We start from the raw sequence: 13,865 nt of genomic DNA, 5'->3' as shown, positions 1-13,865 counted from the left end.
TTAAGTGTATGAAATCAACACTTCGTACACCTTACATTGACACGTTACATGTCAATTATATTTCAAACAGAAGAGAAAAATAGGGGAGGGTTACCTTCACACCTTTGCAAGATCTGCAGTCCTTGATAATTTGCACTAAGTTGTTAGGATCATTGGGTGCCTTCTCATGGCTCTGGCTATCAACTGAGGACTTCCCCATAATCCTTGTTGACTTGTTTTATTGGTGTGCTTGAATTATGGGATTATTGTCATGAAATGATGTACTTTTAGAAGTTCTTTACAAATATCCTTGGGCTCTTGGTAGAGGGTGTTGAATTTTGGCACTGCTAGAAGATTGCCAAGGGCAGTTTAGGCTGTAGTTGCTTGAGCCTGTGGCTTGCCTGCAGAAATTGGTGTGTTCAAACTCTAACTTGTGACATAGAATGCTATGTGCTGGAATTTCACTGTGTGGTGATATGACACAGTGCAAATTTTGGTGCTGTATTGGGCTGCTCTGTACCATTCAAGGATTTACCTTTCTAGATGCCTTTGGATAAGTGCAAAGAAAAGCATTAAGATGAGGAACCTGTGTATTTTAGTATGTGTAGCCCTTGTAGGACAGTTGCTTTTGTGAAATTATTTTCTGAATTACCAGAAAGGGGAAATAAGTGACTCAGGCTCTTTATTTATTTATTTTTTTTCTCTACAGCCTGCTGGATTGTATCCTCCTTCAGGGCAGGTGCCGTGTTTTATAGGTCTTTCTGTGCCAGGTGTAGCATATTGTCTGGTTAGCTTAGATGCTAACTAGATTCAGCTTGGTTAATATTTCTAAAAGAAATGTAAAATGACCTACCTTTTATGCATAACACTAGGACTGCATGTAACAGTTGGGAATGTGCTCTTTTTTTGTTTTTAAAAGTTAACTTTGTAATATGAAAATCATCCTTTGGACTCATTTTCATTGACAAAACAATTTACAGAATAGTACAAAAAGTAGTAATCAAATTAATGCAAGAAAACTTAGTGGTGATTTAGTTATTATAAAGAGCTCAAACTTCATCAGTAATTAAAAAAACCTAACATTCTGGGGCACCTGGGTGACTCAGTCAGTAAAGCATCCAACTCTTGAGATTGGCTCAGGTCATGATCTAGTGGTTCGTGGGATTGAGCTCCCCCCCCCCCCCCACACCCCATCAGACTCTACACTGAGTGGGGAGTCTGCTTTAGATTCTCTCTCTCTCTCTCTCTCTCTCTCTCTCTCTCTCTCTCTCTTTCCCCTTCCCCTGCTCACTCTCTCTCTCAAACAAATAAACATTAAAAAAACCCTTAATTTTCTTTGATTAGCTATTGCCGTGTAATTTTTGATGTGGATCTGTTTTTTGTTTTTTGTTTTTTTTGGATGTGGATATTTTTGTGGTTTATGTTTTAGTCTGAATTGGGAGGGCATGGTTTATAAGGCTTGTAGTACATCCTACAGCTTAAATTCTACGTGTTAGAAATAATAATAAAAAAAAACCCTATTCACTCAATCTCTATTATACACTTCAGTGAGCAACTTTAGGACCTAAAGGGGAAAACTCCGTCACAAAATAGACATTCTTGTTCGTGTTAGTCAGTTTACAGAAATTACAATCCCTTGCTCTCCTTATACTCATCCACCTGAACTTTAAAAAAAAAATTTTTTTAATGTTTATTTTTGAGAGAGACAGAGACAGAATGCGAGTGGGTTAGGGGCAGAGAGAGAGGGAGACACAGAATCGGAAGCAGGCTCCAGGCTCTGAGCTGTAAGCACAGAGCGGTGGGGCTCGAACTCACGAGCTGTGAGATCATGACCGGAGCTGAAGTCCGACGCCCAACCGACTGAGCCAATCAGGAGCCCCGTCATCCACCTGAACTTTTAAGATAGCATTTTGTTGTTGGTGTTAAAACACTTAATAATCATCCACTTGGAATTATGCTCATTTTTCTCGTTCACATTTCATTTTTAAATATCTGTGCTTCAGAAACTGCTTCATTTCCACGTCAAGCCCTCCTCCCTCGAGCTGATACCAGCAGCTGTCCTGTTGTTGTGTGTGTGGGGGGGGGCACTGAGAAAAGGGATGGGGAGCAGTCTGGGTTTTGGAGTCATCGTGACCAAGGTTGCATTTCCAGCCCCGCCACATTTCACTCTGGCAAATCACTTCTGTAACTCCTAATTTTCTGATCTCCAAGATGGGGATAGTGGCTAATTATCCCCATAATTACAACCCCTGAGGGTGTATTGATAATTTTGAAGAGTGCTCAATCAGTGGTGGTAGTAATGATGGGGTGGGCTATATTATATGGGGTTCTTAGGGTGTCCTGGGTTCTCAGTTAAAGCCTTTTTTTTTTTTTTTTGGCTTAATGAAACAGAACCCCATGCAATGTCTAGCTTGGAATTGGAAAGGGCAGTTGTAAAGATACAGAGGGGTATATTCTTGGGTGAGTGTAGCTGGTCCTCACAAGGATTTGAACCCTAGGACTGAAAGCTGGCAGCTTCTCTCATTCTCTCTTTCCTGGAGTCATACAGCTTTAGTGTGCTTCTCACTAGGCATTTGCTCCATTGTTGTATCTCTGCAGGGCACGACTTCTGTTGCTTTGGTCTCCACACAGCCAGGCTCAGAGCCTCACAATTCCAGGTATACATGCTCTTGGCTCATGCAGGGACAGATCCTCATTCTCACCTCTGAATCCCCAATCCAGTTTTCTCGTAGAGTGAGGATTTGATTGGCTGTGCCTGGATTTAAGTGTTGAGCTCTGCTCACATCTGTGGTCAGGGCCGGCTCACAAAGAACAATGTCTACTCCTGCGACATAAAGAAGGGATGCTGTGCATGAGGCAGAGAAACCCACAAGTATCTACCATATCTACACCTGTGTGTCTTTGGAGACTCCTTGATGATAGTCTTGGCACCGGGAAACTGAGCTCAGAAGAGTTTGCCCAAGTTAGTGGTTTTTAACCCTGGTTGCACATTAAAGTCACCTGGGGGAGCTTTACAGCTACTTACCACAGGCCCTGCCTTTGGGTATTCTGATTCAATTGGTTTGGAATATTACTCAGGAAAAGAAAACAAAAACTCTTGAGGTGATTCTCTTCAGGTGATTCTCTTTTGTAGTTGGGTTGAAAATAACCGACCTAAAATGTTTCCTGTACTGGGTCTAGAGGTTCAAAGATGAGAGAAAAAAGGTCCCTGCACGTTAAAAAAAAAAAAAAAAAAAAAAAAATGAAAGACATGAACACAAACTGCAAACAATGATCATTGACCCAAAGGAATTGTAAACAAAAGAGCTTTGGATGGAGAAAGGTGTGGGCTCGTTTCCTGATGATAATGAAGGGTGACCCACCTTTACTATAGGTTTATCTGTGCCATACCTACTCGGTGTGGCTGCTGACCTCACATCTCATTCATCCCATCTAGCTGTTAGTGTCCTGAGGCCCAGGCAACATGCTGGCTCTGGACATGACATTGGGAAGCTGCCACTGCTTGAGTTCTCAGCCCCAAAGAGAAATGACAACACGTGAGAGGCCTCCACAACTGAAAAGTGAATGGCCCAGTATGACCAACACCGGCAAATAGACCTGCTGGTGAAATGACCGTGATAAAAAATCCCTGCACTCAGGAGCCCGTGCCCAGTTTGGGGAGGGGACACACACACATTTATGTCAGTTATAAATGGATTTAAGTGGATTAGAGGATGATTTCAGGGCCCAGAGGGAGGAGACTATTGGATGTGGCCTTGAGTTGGAATGATGGAGACCTAAACCAAGATGACGCTGGTGGGGGTGTTAGTGGGAAGGAAGGGGACTAGCATTTATTAAAGCCTCCTCACCACCAGGTATAGCGCATTGTGTACTTGATGTAGCCTTTCAGTGAAGGCTCTTAACAAGCCTGGAAGGACAGATGCTTCCTATTTTCCTGGTACAGATAAGGAAACTGAGGCTTAGGGAGTTGAAGCGCCCAGGGTCACACAGCTGATCAGTATCTGAGCTGGATTACAATCCAGGTGGGTTTGCTTCTAGAATCCTGGCTGTTAGCTTCTGCCTGGATAACGCAAGGCAGTAAGTATATAAGAGTCAGAGGCTGTAGCTATGCTGGTTCCGTGTTGCTTGAGCACTCTAGACGTGCTCCTTCTAGAGGGCTGCTCTTTTTCTCTGAATTCTTTCCTCCGGGTCCACATCGCTATCTCCTTAGTCCACTTTCAGCTCCGCTCCAACACCGTGCTTTCTCAGGCCTATGCAAGCCCTGGCTCCCCCAACCTGCAAACCCTCCCTCCCGCCTTGCACGGCTTTTCATGTTAGCCTAACAAGTGTTACCTTTTAACACCTTCTGTAACTTACTTATTGTTATTACCGTCTCTTCCTCAATAGAAGGAAAGTTCCTTTAGGACAGGAATCCTTGTTTTCTTAACTAGTGTACCCTCTTGCCAAGAACACAGTAATGTTTAATAAGCATTTGTTGAATGAACGCCTTAGGAATCCGTTATGCTGAAAGAAAAGTAATTTTTTGCGTTACAAGTTTTACCTGAATCATGGCTGAAGATTTATTTGACCTTAGTCTCTGAACATGCCTATGTTTGCATGTTAATAGCATGTATTTAAGCTGTATAATTACCAAGTACAGACTGCCTTTCCTTCCAGTCACCACTGAACACCTCTCTCAGCGTCTTGTATTGTGGTTATCGTCTTGCTGCTTTTTTTGGCTTTAAGCTTCTAAAGCCAGGGACTGAGTCCTCTTTATGTTCCACGTAGTGTCTTGCACATGTTGGCAGTCTAATTGTGCAGTAGGAAAGTTAGGCGTATGAGATTAGGTTTCACTTAAAATCTTAAGTTCTATTTTATTTTGGTATCCTGTCCGCATTTGCATTAAAAAGTTATCAGGTGAGTGGTATTTACCTTAACATTCTCAACATAGCATGAGATCATTTACATTTACAATAAAGAAAAATGATAGATTTCTTTTATCTCTGCCATTAATAAGTGTCATAAAATAGAAAAATAAAGCTAAGTCAATATATTATTGCCACAGAAATTGAATTTGTGTCAAAAGGATTTGTGCTTGTGATGTAGTGATTCGTATATTTTTCTTGGAATTAAGTCTCTAGCAGGTGACAACATCAATAATTCACGAGACCAAGGAGCTTTTTGAAATTGGTTAATTTATATATGTGAATTACAAAACAAATGAATAATGCCCTTAATGTATTCTGACATATTTGAAAATATGCATAAAAAAAAACTCCTAGCCTAACAAAGTCTGTGTTTATGGCATTAGATTTTTTAGATTTTCTTTTTTTACTACATTATTATTTGAAAAGGAACTTATCTATATTTTCTGCTTGATGTGAAAAGTACTGTCCATACTAAAGTAAAAAGCTTTTGTCATCATAAAATAAATAAGCCTATTCTAGACAACTGGGAAAATACAGGAAAATGTGGGGGGGGGGGGGGAATTGCTCCAAACCCCACAATCCGGTTATATTAAAATAAAAATGTTTCCTGACTTATATTTTTCTATAAGAATGTTAATGGAATTACATCACATGCAATTCTGTTTTTATCTATCTATTTATTTATTTAGAGTGAGAGCAGGGAGGGTCAAAGGGAGAGAGAATCCAAAGCAGGCTCTGTGCTGTTAGTGTGGAGCCTGTTGGGGAGCTTGAACCCACGAACCGTGAGATCTTGACCTGAACTGAAACCAAGAGTCAGGTGCTCAACCAAGTCACCCAGGTGCCCCACAGATAGGCAATTTTAAATGTGACTTTTGTTTTTCATGTAACATTGTATTGTAAGCATTTTCACATGTCATTATAGTCCGTATGGCAGGACTGTAGTTATTTAGTCTTTCCCATATTCTGGGAAGTTTTAGGTTGATTACGATTTTTAGCTATTTAAGATAAACTCTGTAGGTAAGTATTTGTGTATAAACCTCTGGTTTTATTTCCTAACTCTAGATTCTAGATGTAATTAATTTAGTAATAAAACCTAGTAATTCTAGTTTAAGTAATGTGAACATAGGGTTTGTGTCACCAAATTGTTCTCTAAAAAGGTTCAACCAAATTTAATTTCCTTGTGGTGATACCAGAATGTAAAACAAAATCCTCCTTGCAAGGTAGTGTATTAGCTCCAGGAATATTCACTCTACATTTGTGCCTTGGACAAGACCTCTAGGAGATTGAATCATGCTCAGAAATAGCCCAGTAGTTTGAATAAGCTTCAAGGTAATTCTGGAAGCTCTGGGACCATTTTCACTCTTCCTCCAGCGAATATTTGAAATACTTTCTAGCCTTCTCCAGATGATGAAAAAGGTCTTCAATTCTGGTGTCCTAGGACTAAATCTACTTGTAGAGAGGTTCAGGTATTTGAATTGTTTGTTCCTGGACCCGGTGCAGAGGAGGTTTTGAGCTGGTAGTAGAGGTGACGAGAACTTGAACAGCTGAAGAAAACATCTTAAAATAGGTATTAAAGTTCTTTTACTAGAATTAGCCATTCTGGTTTCCCTTTAATTTTACCTCCATGTTGAAGGAATTGATTGAAGGAAAAAGAACATTGGAGTTCTGTTAGAATAAAAAAAAGGTTTGTTAGGTGCCCTGCCCCTGTGATGTGTCCTCTAGGAGAGAGGGCCAGGTAACAATTTAATTGGTTTTTCTAGAGAGGTGGTGGTTTTCTAGCAGTTCTGTTGCTGCCTTTTGATCCTTTTTGAAAACTTGTCTTAGAAATGATTTTTCTTCACTTCTGTGGATGGTTGAATGATGTCTCCTCCTGAAAGCTAATGTTCCTCCGTGATTCTGCTTTCCCAAAGAAGGAATTATGGAGAAGGGAGGTTGGAATCTTGGGTGGATGAGAGAAGCCTGGGACAATGGCCAGGTGTGTGTCTTTCTGAGGTAGGCAGGGTTATGGTTTTGAATAGATGAACAGATTAAAAGAAGCTGGAGAGCTCTTACTCATTCTCACCTGTTCCTAACATCTCTCACTTGTCTCCACCTTAGTCTAAAAATATGACCACATGAAGAGCCAGTCAACTTAAAAGCTTTTCTTGACATTATCAAAGAGCCAGCTCTACCCTTGTCCTCGGTGCTATGAAGCTTCAGTATTATTTTTGGAGCCCTTGAATGTTGTCACATCTAGGTATGTTGTGTAGTCGCCTGGGAAATGAACCTTAGGCTCTGTAGGTGTGGTTAGTGTCATGGTTAGTAATAATGCTTTACATTTCTGCGGTCTTTACAATTGGCATTGACATTAAAACAAACAAAGGTGTGTGGACCAGAAATGCCTTTAGGATAAAGTAGGTGTTGGTGGGAAGGAAGAATCTGGAATTTGAAACAGGTGTGAGCAATGCTTTACCATAACCTTATCCGCATCTTACGATTAAAAGAAGACTAATCCTTTTTTCCTTTTGGGTCTAACTTTGTTGTGTCTTATTTTGACAAGCAGATAGTGTCATGTCATGGTTGATCTAACGAGCAAGCTTTGATACTTCACTAAATCTATGCTTATGAGGGTGAATTATTGTAGCTTTAGAGATAAACTAAGCCTTTGAATAAATGATGTCATAATTCATCCTGCACACCATGGAGTGTTGAATTCTCTTACAGCAGTACTAATTGGTGCCTGTCACTACATGGCAGTAAAACCTGTCCTAATTGTACCAGCTTAGGGTTTCTCACTTTGAAAATTTCTTGTACTTCTTAGCTGTACCCTTCATTTAGCTTGTTTCAGGGACACCGGTTTTAAAGTGAGCTGCATGTCCCGAGATTCGAATGGGTGCAGGCTGAGGAAGTGTTTCATGGCTGGCGGGGTGTGGAGTAGGGTTTCTCACATGGTCCTGGGAGGGCTACAGCATTGCCCTCGGGCCCCTTACTCGTGTGGGTTCCTAAGCCCCACCGTAGACCTGCTGAATCAGAATCTTGAGAAGCTGAGACCTTGTCATCTTTTACAAAGAAAATCTTGGTGTGTTTCTAGTGCACACTAACAAGCTGGAAACTAGGTGGCTTAGAGGGTCTAGTTTATGAAAATTGGGTCTGAGTCAAGTGCATTCAGAGGCTTTGCTCTTAGAGGTGTTCTTCTTGTTAGTGGCTACTCATAATGACCTAGTTAAAGGATGTAAATTAAATTAGATTGCAACAGCTAAAAATTATTTTTAAAGATTAGCATGTACTTGGCTTTGACAATGATTAGTGCTTGTTAACTTGACAGTTGGTGGTGGCTGTACCTAATGACATGAATGGACAGATCCTTTGCTCCCAGCTAGTTCCGATATGCTAACCAATGAAAATATAAAATTTGCTAAAAGTCTCAAGCTACAGCTTGGAACCTTTTTTAAACTGTATGTGGACCGTGGGTTTGTATGTTGTTTTGTATTACACAGTTGATCTGGTGTCTTTGTTACTTCCTTGTAAACTAAGTTGGTTGGGGGAAGGACCATTCCTTCATACCCCTTGATATTTACAGCATTTCACAGAGTGCTTTGAAAGCTCTAGATCTATTTTTTGGCAGCATGTAAGGTCTTCAATAAAGGTTTTGATGCCTTGCTTAAATGTGAATACAGCAACCTACGTTCTGTGTTTCTACCTTTTTTTTTTTCTTCAAAAGAACATAGGATTCAAAAAAAAAAAAAAAAACCTATAAAGACTTTTTCTTTTCAATTCCAGAGTGATCCTCTTGACCATTCATCTTAGGAACTGTCATTAGCAGAAAACATTGTTGCCTATCTATATGAGCCGTTCCTTACTTTTTAGGGAGAAAATAGAATTAAATTGAACAATGTAGGAAGAAAAATGAGGTTTTTGTCTTGGGAAGGGAGCTCTGATGCGCTTTAATACCACACCTTAACCAATTACTAATGGTTCTGTGTCTAGAACTATTTTGGTATTATCACCAGTTTGATTTTATCCATGCTGCAAAGCATTAACAATACCTATACAATCATTGACCAGATGCTGTGACTAAAGGTCACAAAGTCACAAAATCACATTGGGTATGAATGTTTTAATATGTCTGAGACGGTATGGTTTCAATTTGTGTGTGTGTGTGTGTGTAGGTACAAATGGAATCCTAAAAGTTGTTATTGGGTTATTTTTAAAGTGTTCCTATTTGCTTCCATTTAATAGTCCATTTTATGTTTCCACTTCCTTCTTGGTATGGATATCTTCAAATGCTACTCTTGAGCCGGATTGATGGGTATAGTTCTTGTTTTCCCCAACCAGAAGAATGAGTAAAGAGCATTGCTGGTAGCTATAAAGCAAATACTGCATTTTTTAAGGGTTGCGGCCAACCAGACATATAAATAGTACCTCAAGTAGCAGTATAAAAATAATAACTTTTTATAATAAAGTTCTTTACTGTTTTTGAGTATGGATGTCACCTTGTCGTTTTTTATCTACTATACGAAGGCTGAAACCCCACAGAATTATCTGAGGGTGTTATGTCCATCATTTCCTCTCTTCCTACCCCTTCCACTTTTGAGAACTGTGTCATCTAAACAGGTAGTGCCTTGACATGACATCCACTTCACAGTAAACTTGAATTAATAATAACTTTCACGCATCCTACAAAAGGGTGCCACTTGCTAATAACTTCACATTGTTAAAATAAGACTTTAGTGTTAATTTTTACTTTCAGTTCTGTTTGAAGTAGACTGGGATTGGGCATTTCAGTTTTTAGGGGAAGTTACTCATGCTTAGATCTATTAAAAAATTTAAATACTAACAAGTCTTTAGTAGTCTCTTTCAGTTTGTATGCATGCAAACAAATATGTAATTTATATTTTCTGAAAGCTCAATCTTGAAGTGAAACTTATTCTGGCTTCACTGTTTGGATATAGAAGCCAAAATTTTTTGATCCGTTTTCTAGCTGTTTACTGTTAGTCACTCTGCAGCCCTGTCATGGGTTCTTGACATGGTCCTTGACACAGGTCCTGCCCTACTGGCTTCTTTGGATCCTGGTGTGGATAGTGGTGAGAATCGATAGGCAAGTGTTTTCCAGAGGAGAAGGAATAATGAACTTGACCTTACCTTCTTGCCTTTCTCTCTGACTGTTAAACTTCCTGCACTTGGATCCCTTTGAGTTTCTTCCTTTTCCTTGTAAGTTACCTCTGAATTATAATTCTGTAGTAATTCATCACACGTTTTTTTCTTGTGAAAGGTTATGTATAATATAGATAGTAACTGAACTTATATATGTGCCTCCATAGTTTTTAAAGAATTTCACAGACTGAGTCCTTTTAGAAGCTAGATCCTGGCGTGCCTGGGTGGCTCAGTCAATTGTGTCCAACTCTTGATTTTGGCTCAGGTCATGATCCCAGGATCGTGGGATCGAGCCCTGTGTTGGGCTGCGTGCTGAGGATGGAGGAGCTCACTTAAGATTCCCTTTCTTGTTCTCTGCCCCTCTACCCTGCTTTCTCTCTCTTTCTCTCTCTCTCAAAAAAAAAAAAAAAAAAAAAAAAAAAAAAAAAAGAAAAAAAAGAAAAACCAACCAAAAACCAAAAAACTAGATCCTCGGTGAGAGAGTTCAAGGATATGAAAAAGTTAAGACAAAAAAAAAAAAAAAAAAAATGGATCTTATGTGTCTTGTTCCTACACAAGGATGACTGTTCTATTCTGAAAATTATGAGTTCAACTCTAAAAGGCTGTGCAGCTTTAGGCCTTTGATGTTATGCAAAAAATAGTGTTTTTGGCTATTTTCATCTCCTGTATTTTGCATCCTGTAACCTACATCCTCTGCTTTTCCTGTATGGTGCTGTACTTTCTATAGCTTTTATGCAGTCTTTAGACCATGAATCTTACATGGGATCTGCTCATATTTCTCTTAAAATTGTCTATTTTCATTCTCTTGGCATGGCTTTTATAGCATTTTCCTCAGGCAAGTCAAACTGGTATTTGGGAATATTTCATTGGTGTAGGAAGGTGTTTTCTCTTGACTGTGGTGTACTTTTCTGAATAGGATTTCAGCTGGAACCTTTCTCTTTGGCCTTATTTTTTAAGCGTTAGGCTACCCAGGATGCTATTGTGTTGGTAGTTGACTGCATTCCTCTTGTCTTGTGAGAGGAACTCAAAATGACCCCTTTCAGGTGAGATGTGCCTTGTGATTGGGGTGGTATCTCTGAAGAATAGAGATGTGGTTAACCACATTCAGTGGGCGGGAAATCTCTGTTGACAGGAAATTGGCAGGAAAGCACACATGTAGCAGGCAGTTAGAGGGAACAGTATCCTACCCAGCCTTTCCACGGCTGCTTTTTTTGCTAACTTGAGAGCCATGTGGACTGGAGTTTAATTCTAGTAATGGTCTCTGGGATGAGACTGTGGCTCCCAGTGCCTCAGAAATTTTATAGTTCTGCCCAGGATTACTCCCACTCTTAAGGACTTGTGTGCTTGCTTGTTATTTTCAGGGACCAAAGGTAATACTAAAGGCAAATTCTAACCCAGAATTAAATACTAAATCTATTAATTCATTCCCATCCCTTCCTTCTTCCCAGTGTAACAAGGAATTTAGGCTAGAGCCTGGTGGTGTGGCTAGTAGTATGGTCAGTTATTCAGCTTTGTTATACACAAAGCTGATTTTGGGCCCCTCCCATTAGTGTATCCTCTGCCTTTGGAAGGAATGTCTTAGTCAAAGAGAAGAGAATCTGGGATAGTGATTTTCTCTGTACCCCTTTTTAATCTGGATCCTCACTGAGATAGACTGATGAGCATACAGGTGTATTCCAGTATACAAACTGGAATTCCATTCTGTCATTCCAGAATGACAAATTTCATTGTGTCAACGTTGAATTTAGTGCCACTCAGGCTGTTATATGATGAATGCTAACACGTGTTTTTCTATACTTCCAAAATCTGATCTATTTAGGAATGCACTTGACCCTTTCTCTGCCCTTTTAAAAGGTCCACTGCTACCGAATAAGATGAGGGAGAATTGAAAATGGATTCTAGCTACTTGAATACAAAATCTTGCCTGACTCCGGAATTTAGAAAAGTTAGATTTTTGGTCTTCCCCCGCCTCCCCCCAACCTAACTGCTTTTTCTTTTGAACCACTTTGTAAGAAACTAATTTATTCACTTTCTAAAGTGGCCTTATGTTTGTCTAGCAGGGAAATCAGCAAAAGGGTTCTCAAAGAAGCTAGCAATGAAATTGAAAAGTGTCTACTGTCACCGCTGGTGATAAATCAAACTGATGTTAGAGATGCAAATAGTCATTCCTAGTACTCTCCTCGTTACTAGAATTGTTTAAGTTAATTAAGCCAGCAAAGTACTTCATTATCTACTATGCTGCATGCTAATGGTACATTTAAAGTTTCACTGTCTTATGATTCAGATTTTTTTTTCACATTTAAGTCTCCATATCCATTGTGTTCTAAGTCCATATACTTAATGGTAACTAATACTGTTTTTCAGGAAAATGGATTTATTGTGCCACAGTTAAGTTTCTACTTTGTGAGGTCTGCAAGTCTAAGAAATCTTAGGAAATGTTTGAAACTACCACATTCAGGGTACCTTTTGTCCATCTTCTTGAGAAAGTGATTAAAACGCTGTATAATTCATTTTTATTGGACTGTCAGTAGTTTAATTACATTCAACTTAGCATTGTAGAATTTTTAAACGTATTCTATTAACTAAAATAAAAGCTGTTATAAATTACTGATATGATTGGTTTCTTTCATTTGCAGCATTTAAATATTAGGACACTGACGGATGATATGGTAAGGTTATACTCAACACTTCTTTTGTTGTGAATCTTAACTAACCATGCAATGTTGATGGCGTGCTGGGCTAACACCTTTGAAACTGCTAAAAATCTGCATGTTTTGGAAACCAACTGTTTTTTTATAGTGCTAAAATAAGAGGCAGAATTGGTAAAATGCATGACAGTTTTTGCTCTTAAATAGTAAAAGGAACTAGTAACTTGTTGATGGGCTAATTTAAAAAAATTGTTTAATTACAAATTGTTAGTCAACTTTGAATCATTCAAATCCATCTCATTCTTTGGGGATGAATTGCACACTTAAAAAAGAGGTAAAAAAAAAAAACCAAACAAACACCTAAAGACATTCAGCTTTTCTGAAATATGTAGTTGCTACAAAGTAAACCAGACTAAAATGTCATGCGTGTATTAAAAAAAATGCTCAAAAATGGGGGAACCAGGCATGCTTTCCTATTTGTTCTGCATGTTGAAAACAATAGGCTTGCTTATAAGAAATTAACACTTTATAGCACCATTACAGATTGTTGTATATTCAAGTACATATTTCTGAGAAATAGATTTTTGAATGTAACTCTTGGCTAATGGTAAGGGAATAACAACAGTAGTAAGGCTGAAATAAACAATAATGTGAAAAAAAAATATGTAAGCATGATAGGACAAAGCACAGTGCTGTATTGATCTGGTTCTGAATTCAAATTCACCTTACATGTAATATGAAACAATGCGTAGAAAATGGTAAACACTTAAAAAATGTCTAGCGCACCCATTATCCAACGTACCATCTTGGGTACTTGGGTAAAGTGGACAGACAAAGAGAAATGAGATCTAGATCGTGACATGCAGGATGGAAAAATTCAATTAGAATGTTCTGTTTTATTCCTGTGGATAATATCTAAAACAAGGGTTGTTCATGTAAGCTTTCCTGGATAAGATTTTTCGGATAATGGTATTTAGAAAATTGTAGTGATATGGAACACTTACACAGAGAACATGTTATTTCTTATCATGCAAGGTAGAGTTGACTTCCTCTTAGCACTCAGTTGCACTGAGGGTCAACTACGTTAAGTACATGGTTTGCCCAAGTATGTACAGCTGGAAAGTTGGGTGTCTGTGGCTTGAATCTTGTTCCACAAAGCTCCAAACCCAAACATGTACTATGCTAACTCAGCCTTCAA

At 39.0% G+C, this 13,865-nt stretch overlaps 1 protein-coding gene across 3 annotated transcripts in view; it reads left to right on the top strand.

Moving 5' to 3' along the window:
• Positions 1 to 13,865, top strand: part of DIAPH3 (diaphanous related formin 3) — a 506,099-nt gene that overhangs the window by 13,938 nt on the left and 478,296 nt on the right. For 2 of the 3 annotated variants that reach the window (XM_006927330.5, XM_045053868.1), the window contains exon 2: positions 12,656 to 12,688. The exons of the other annotated variant lie outside the window; for it this stretch is intronic. In XM_006927330.5, the coding sequence (XP_006927392.4) occupies positions 12,656 to 12,688 (33 nt within the window). The remainder of the gene's footprint in view (positions 1 to 12,655; positions 12,689 to 13,865) is intronic. 3 annotated transcript variants of the gene reach the window in all.

The sequence above is a fragment of the Felis catus genome, chromosome A1 (assembly GCF_018350175.1).
Source record: "Felis catus isolate Fca126 chromosome A1, F.catus_Fca126_mat1.0, whole genome shotgun sequence".
NCBI lineage: Eukaryota > Metazoa > Chordata > Mammalia > Carnivora > Felidae > Felis > Felis catus.
This window is presented reverse-complemented; position numbering and strand designations above follow the sequence as displayed.